The 8109-nt window shown below is 41.5% G+C and overlaps 1 protein-coding gene across 1 annotated transcript in view; it reads left to right on the forward strand.

The window, feature by feature from the left end:
* Positions 1-3855, forward strand: part of IQANK1 (IQ motif and ankyrin repeat containing 1) — a 478492-nt gene extending 474637 nt beyond the window's left edge. Inside the window, 1 exon segment of the mRNA XM_078686619.1 lies at positions 3591-3855. Coding sequence (XP_078542745.1) covers positions 3591-3765 — 175 coding nt within the window. The 3' untranslated portion in view covers positions 3766-3855.
* Positions 3856-8109: the final 4254 nt, after the last annotated feature.

Below are 8109 nucleotides of genomic sequence, written 5' to 3' on the forward strand. Positions count from 1 at the left end.
TTTTTCCAGATTTCGTCCATTCGATTTTTGTCGGACTTCCCCTGATCCTGGGACTAATTGCAGGAATCCTATTCTTAGTCCTTATTTTTCGTTATGGCAACCCATGTCACAGACAAAACTCTTGCGACAAGGGAAGAAACAATCCTAGCCATTGGATACCGGGACCGGATATCAAAAATCCTGGGACTCTCCCGGCTTAGAGACCTAAATATGACTTGGTTTCTATCATTTCGACCAATGTGGCAAAGATGTGTTTTACCTGTATTAAGGTGTCTGCTATGCGGAGAAGAATGCGTGTTAGACACCTGTCTGACGCTACAATCGGATGCGCCAATGGATACAGAAACATTGTTGAGCCCGATCAAGGTTCATGCTTTGTGCTGCCCTCAAAGGCTACCAATCCTGATGACGGCATTCGTGGAAGCTTCACCACTACGATTGATGGGTAGTGAAGTTCAAGATGAAAGCAGCATCGAACAGGTACGACCTTCTGTCAGCAATGCAAATCAGAATGTCAATGGAGACAATCATGCGCACGAATGCATGATTACACCTATTTCCGAGTTAGTGGAACTTTCCCAGGAAGCTGTAGACAGTTTTTTCGAAAGCCTAAATGATATGATGTTCTCACCAGAGCAGAAATAGAGACTTTTGAACAAGCTCGCACACGGCGTTCCCTGAATTCGGCCTTCAACTTTAAAAATAAAGTCACATGAACAATCTTTCCTCCAGTTCACGGACAGCAATTTTTCAGCAGCCCCAAAATATTTTTTCATATTTTTCGGGACACTATCTTCTGCTTAAAGTAGGAACTATTCTTAAAGAACTAAGGTTTCTAAATTTTAGATAGCTTATAGACATAGCTTATAGACATTAGCTGCCCGCAGGTATGTTCACAAATACTTTATTGTAACTTTATGATCAGTTAGCAGGCAATACAGAATGCTGGAGTGTCCAGCTGTATGCGATATCTTCCCATCACAATAGCTACTGTATTTAATAAATAAAAAACCTCATGTCGCCTTAGAGCAAAGGGAAAAAAATCTAATCTTGGAAAATAAATGGTAAGAACAAAATAATCAATCAAAATCATTTGTACAGTGCGCGGCAACCTCAATAGAGTCGTCCCGGCGCTCAAAGCAAGACTGAAGAACAGGATTGGCCATTACCATCTAATGTGAAACAGTGTTCGGTCTCAGCCATGCGAAGATGGATGAGCAGGGTGTTCCGGAGCCTGCCCGTCGTTACAGAGAAAAAGGCCTGTCGCCTCGATGAACCTTGGGATGCGAAGAAGTCGCAGGTCGTTAGATCTCAAGGCTCTCTTCTGACGGTACTGGCTAAGCCTATTCCTAAGGTATTGTGGACCTTTGCCCCTAATGGATCTGAATGCCAATGTTGGTGCTTTGAACTCAACCCTCTTGGCAACCAGAAGCCAATGAAGCTGCTTCAAACGAGGGGAGATGTGATGACGAAAGGGGTCCCGTCAAATCAGTCTGGCCGCCGCATTCTGTATCATTTGGAGTCTGAGTAATGAAAGCTGGAAGACCCAGATATAAACTTAGCATAATCCAAATGTGATGTCATCAACACATGGATTACGATCTCCCAGGTCTCTATTGCAAGATGCAATAGCTTCCTGACAGATCTTAACTTCAGAAAGCAGAACGAATTTGAGACGCGAAGGAGAGGTCAGAGTCAAGCATAATCCCTAATTTTGCAGATGAAGTAACCATTGTTCGTGGAGGATTCAATTCAGAGGGCCACCAGAGGCTACATGGAGGGGGAGCCATTGGACTGAAAAAGAGCAACTCAGTTTTGTCCGCGTTCAGTTAAAAAAAGTTGATGTCCATCCATTTGGAAAGATCTTTTAAACACTCTTTGAAATTGAGAAAAGCTGCTTCTGAATGTCCTCTAAATGGAAAAACAAGTTGTGTGTCATCTGCATACGAAACAACCTTTACTCTCCGGGTCTCAATAAGGGTGGCTAAAGGGGCCAAGTAAAGGTTGAATAGCAGCGGACTGAGAGCAGAACCCTGTGGCACCTCACATACCAAAGGTTTGGGCAAAGATGAAAATGGATGAAGGAAGACCTGTTGAGATCGATCTCCTAAAAAGAAATGTAGCCATGATAGCACAGTGCCCGAAAGCCAAAATAGCTTAATATATTCAACAAGGTAGAATGTGCTACCATGTCGAATGCTGCTGATCGATCTAACATCACTACCAGGGCGGAGGTCCCGCCCTTCAGAGCCTCCCTAACAGTCTCAGACACTTCTAATAGAGCGGTCTCCGTGCTATAGCCTGCATGGAAGCCAGATTAAGTGTCATGAAGCAAGTCAAGTTTCTACAAAGGAAGACAGTTGACGATAAACCAGCTTTTCTAAGATCTTCGCGGGTGCAGATGGCAATGAGATGGGTCTAAAATTGCTGAGCTCCCCAGGGTCCGCATTGGGCTTCATTAACAGCCGCAATAGGAATGCCTGTTTCCATAAAGCAGGAAAAATGCTAGATTTCAAGGAGGCATTACAGATCCTGTTGAGAATAGGATTTACACTGAGGGCAGCCAGTTTGAGAAATAAATTCAGGGGGACAGGGAACATCTGGGGAGCCAGAATTACATTTCAATATCTCCTCAACCGTGTCCTTTCCAGAAATTAGGCATAATCCGATAGAGCAGATACTGGGCTATAGGGCAACGTTAACCCCTTCCATGCTCATGACGAGCTGAGCTCGTCATGCAGCACAGTGCTCGTGTGCTCATGACCATGACCACACCCGTTTTTATTGCTGTCCAGCACAGTAGAGGGATATCTCAAGCAGCGATGTGGTTAAAGGCCCAGCTGAACTGTACAATGGAAAAACTCCAAGAGAGCCAAAAAGGCAGGCTAACAAAACTCATGAAAATATATAAAGTCCAAGATCCTGCTTGGCTGAGCCAAATAAACTGGTAATATGTCTGATCTTCCAATCCTGAAGGAAGTCCTACTAACTGTAGGAAAGGAATTTTAAGATATGTGACATTTTTAATTTCTTGTGGTTTTTGGGGAGGGGGAGTAAGGTTGACGTTTTGTGTATTTATTCAGAATGTGAGTTTTTTGTTTTGGTTTTAGGGAGCAGTCTGAAGGCAAAGCGAGTCTAAGGCTATGACCCTCAGGAAGCTATGACTGAAAAACTATTGTTAAAGATAGCAGTTACCCACTGTTTCCTGCTTTACTAACACTGTGCCTCCAACTTTTTTGTCCCGGTTTTACATAATGGTACTGGCTTGGACGTTTCCATATTCGGGGAACCTAGCTGTATATGATTCCCAACCAAGTGCCTCAACCCATGTGCACAAATTCAAAATGTACGCTATGTCCTTGTTAACAATGAGAAAGCGCATACAAACTAAGAGTAACAGGGACACCATAAAAGTTACGTTTATCCTTTTTTGCTGAGTACTTTCTAAAAGCATAATTTGTAATGCCAAGCAAGCGCATTTGACTTCAGGGCTGGACCTGTAGCAGAGCTTAAGAGGTCTAGCCCACAGAGGAGGTTCACAATGTACTGATGTTTTGCATGTATATTAAATCCTATCTTTTCATCAACAGGTACCTCTCTCTGGCAAAACCAAAAGATGGCCTAGAGTACTCCCGCACTCGCTTCCAGGCAGGCCGCACAGACAACTTTAAGCTGTTCATCATCACAAAACTTCATCAACCATCCGAGGCTTTGCTCAGCCTGTTTCTCCCAATTGAAGTGGTTGTTTCCAAGTCCGGATTATAAAGTAGATTTATGATTAACTAAGGAAGATGCTGAACAACAACATTTCAAATTATTCATTAAAGTAGAGTAATTCTAATGTGTTTATTTCTATCTCTTTTCTCCCCTTAATTGAGCCAAACATTTAGAAACTAGAGTTGGCCATTTAATCATTCCGATTGTGAAGATCACTAATGAAGGTTACGGACCCTAAATTGGACTGAACTATTTACTTTGATTCCACACGCTGATGATGCTGTGGAACAGAGGCGTAGCTTAGTCAATAATTTTAAGGGGTGTAAGGCTGTGATTTCCAAACAAACAACAAGGTGTACCCAACTAAAAAGATAGTGTGAGCTGATGCCATTGGATGGTGGTAAGTCAGAGGGTTAGAGGTGTTAGTTTTCAGTTATTTGGTGGAAAAGTAACGCAATCGAGTGTAGGGCGTCTGTGGGATAGTCTTGTGTTGTCCGCTGTACTCTTTCTCCTCTTCAGAGCAGTGTAGGGCAGGGACACCCAAGAGAGCAGGCTAGCATTAAGCCCAGACCATGGTTTAGGATGGGCTTCGAGCACAGGCCTTTCAGTAGCCCATATTGCATGTGCATGACATATGAACACCTTTATGATACACTAACAGGTACTGTGAGAAATGTACACTGCCTTAAGACTTCACTCCAGAGCTCTCTATCATGTCCCATCATTAACACACACACAAACAGATCTCGCTCACAAACCTATAAGAAACTCGGTTCAAACAAAAGTAATTTGTTGAATGAAAACACAACATATGGGAAAAAAAATACTCTTCGAGAATGCAAGTTGAAGTTAAAATGTTATGCAACCAGACTGCCTCCCAGTTATGGATTACTTCACGGTTTCTACAGTCATTATTGGGAATTTGAGCATTATTTTTGCTCGTAAATGACATGAATTTAGGACGCAATAGGGACCAATCCCAAAATGTTTAATTACTGCCGCGTTTGAGACCTAGCAGGAACCGATTCATTCAAAACTCCACAGGGGGCACTAATGTGAAGTCAGTTTTGGGCAAGGGCCCAGTCAGGAAGACCCTGTCTGCGCTTCACACACATCTTCGCAGAACACTATGAAGACCCCAAGCCCAGTCTTAGACGCCGGCAAGCTACTGAAATCTCAAGGGAAGTGGATGGTTTATCTTAAGGTCTTCTTGGACCCTTGAGCCCAAAACAAGCTCAGCTTTCCTGTGGCATTTGCCTGCTCCAACTTGCTACCTCATTCACCTAGAATTAACCACAGTGTAGCACCATTGATGTAGAATGAGCGAAAGAAAGGTATATCCATCTAGTATCTGAATCGCACAATTTGAAAGTCTGAGGTTGATCCCGGATTCCCTGCTTGAGCAAATTTTGTGATCCTAGGCAAATATTGTAAGTCACCAAACCTCTTTTTTCATCATTATCACAAATGAGAGAATATCTTCAAATGAATGAGTTCAAGAAGTGTGCTGTTCAAAGACCTCTTATGTTTAACAGTCTATGCCACATATGGGGTACACATGACAACTGACTTGCCTCCCATTTCAGTAGTGGTATTGTCGTCCGGGCAAAAGAAAGCATGAATATTGCTACGTTTATGTTTCAAAACGTACTTTTAATAAATGTCTCTCAATGCAGTGATATACTCTGAAACACTAAGGTGAAACATATCTGTATGTTAGTGAAATAGACTTTTTCTGAAAGTGCATTTATCATATTTTTGCAGGATGTTTGTTGCTTGACTTGCATGACAAATATTTTCATGTCTCGTCTTGTACATGGGCTTTTAGAGTGAAGCCCGACCCTCAGATCTGTTCTGGCTCGATACTCCCTGTTCATCTGTTGGCTCGCCCACGTCTAACAAGTCTGCAGCAACAGTGACTGTTGATGCAGACAGCCAATCCGTCTGACATTGCCAAGGAATGTTTAGGGGTTGGTCCCACCCCAAACACCTCCTCACCTCCAAGCTACATACCTGGGCATGTAGGTGACCAGTGCTCTGCAAAGAAGCCACATTTTGGATGTGCATGTTGTCTAAACATCCCCATGACCAGCGGTGGCCTGGTGAAGGGGTCACTGCCCCTCACCTTTTCTCAGAGAAGAATTGTTTTTCATGTTGAGCAAAGGTCAGTCTGACACACCTTTTGTTCAGGTCAGGCAGCAAAGAGCAAGACATGCGCTGAAGGTGCTGGGTCCTGGCTGCCTGAACTGTACTTTGTCAGGGTGAGAATTTCAATGCCCTATGCAATGTACTCCGCAGCCTGGCAAAAGTGCCTGAGGCTCTGCCCCTCATGACTAGCGCCACTGATTGCCTCAGACCTGGGCACTTTAGTTTTCAGCCCTGAAGTGCCCAATGCCAAGTGGTATCAATCAGTATTTGTAAAGGAACAAGTGGGCCCCTCATATATCTTCAGAACTTAGTATTAGACATAGAAGACAAATGGGTACTATGTTAACATAATTTAAAAATGAAACCATGCAGATCTTTATTCAATTAATAACACAAAAGAAACAAAAATGAAAAAGTGGGGAATAAAAGGAAAACCTTAAAAGTGAGTATACAGCTCAGACATTGTTTTATTTTTGTCACAATTTATAGGAGTACCAATACTATCGAATCATAAAACATACACATTTGTGATCGTTATGGTACTGTCTGTGGACGACGGTCAATCAGTGACACCAAGTCATAGAGTGGGGGGGGGGTGTTCAGCAGTCTCACTCTCCCCATCCTATTCTGTGACAAGTGAGTGACTGCTGCCTTCTCAGCCAATAAGAAGGCAGCACTCTCAACCCTCCTGGGACCTGAGGCGTTCCTCTGCGGGAGCTGCAGGGCAGGTACATTTTATGTTTTTGAATGTTTAGTGCATGCATGCATTTATGTATAAATTTGTTGTGAAAGGGGGTGTGTACATGTGTTTGTGAGTGCATGGGCGTGTGTGTCTGCGTAAATGTGTTGCCCCGCCTGCACCTCTCCCTGCCAAAATTACAGTCCTCCACTGCCTATGGCCCGCGGATTTATTAAATTCCATATACATTAAAAATGACTATTACATGCCATTTTTCTAGCTTTGGGGACCTGGAAAAATCTGAATTGTCACACTTGTTGGAGTGGGGTGGTTAGTAGTTGTGTTGTTACCATCATTGTCTCCTATTATCACAGGGGCAACCCATTAAACCACTAGGGCATCTGGGAATGTAAACTAAACTAATCAAAATGATGCCTATGGTAATATTTTCTGGAATCTCTAATGTAAGACAAGTACCATCAATTATCTGTCTTCAGTTTCTTAAATACATTCGTGAATAAATCTCAAAGTCTACTTTATCATCATTCATCTAGTCACCATCCAATTAGTTCAATAAGTCCAACAAACAACAAAATGGTTTCTATAACTTATTTTAGTAAACCATATCTTTTTTTCTTAAGAAAAATTAATTTTCTCTTTTTCTAGTTCTCATTTACTTTTTTTTATACATACACAAACATATTTAACATATTTGAACATATACATTTGTACAATATCTACAAACATAAAAACAAACACAAAGGAGCAAAGACATTTTCTCCAGAACCAATTTTGTGGTTCCAAGCCCCAATTATTTAAACAAGGAAATTTATGGCACTTAATTATAACAGTCACTGTTGTCTATATTGGCACCACTAAAAATACAGAATTAAGTTTGAAAAGACTTTATGAGAGCCTCGAGTAGAAAGGAAGTACAAAGGATTTTTGACCTTCCCCGGCTCCATGTAAATATGATGTGGTGACCAATACAAAGGAATAAGGTCCTATAATTAAGTGCCATAAATTTCCTTGTTTAAATAATTGGGCATTGGAACCACAAAATTGGTTCTGGAGAAAATGTCTTTGCTCCTTTGTGTTTGTTTTTATGTTTGTAGATAGTGTAGATATTGTACAAATGTATATGTTCAAATATGTTCAAATATGTATAAAAAAAAGTAAATGGGAAATAGAAAAAGAGAAAATTAATTTTTCTTAAGAAAAAAAGATATGGTTTACTAAAATAAGTTATAGAAACCATTTTGTTGATTGTTGGACTTATTGAACTAATTGGATGGTGACTAGATGAATGATGATAAAGTAGACTTTGAGATTTATTCACGAATTTATTTAAGAAACTGAAGACAGATAATTGATGGTACCTGTCTTACATTAGAGATTCCAGAAAATATTACCATAGGCATCAGTTACCATCATTGTCAGTACGGCTGGGGCAATGTGTGGTGTAAGCTGCAGTGACCTCCTGACAAGCGCTCTGGCGCTTTTTTTTTTTGACAAACTAAGCACTGCCCATCATAAACACCTACCCACCACCTGTGCTCACCTAG

Source organism: Lissotriton helveticus, chromosome 4_1 (genome assembly GCF_964261635.1).
Source record: "Lissotriton helveticus chromosome 4_1, aLisHel1.1, whole genome shotgun sequence".
NCBI classification, from domain to species: domain Eukaryota; kingdom Metazoa; phylum Chordata; class Amphibia; order Caudata; family Salamandridae; genus Lissotriton; species Lissotriton helveticus.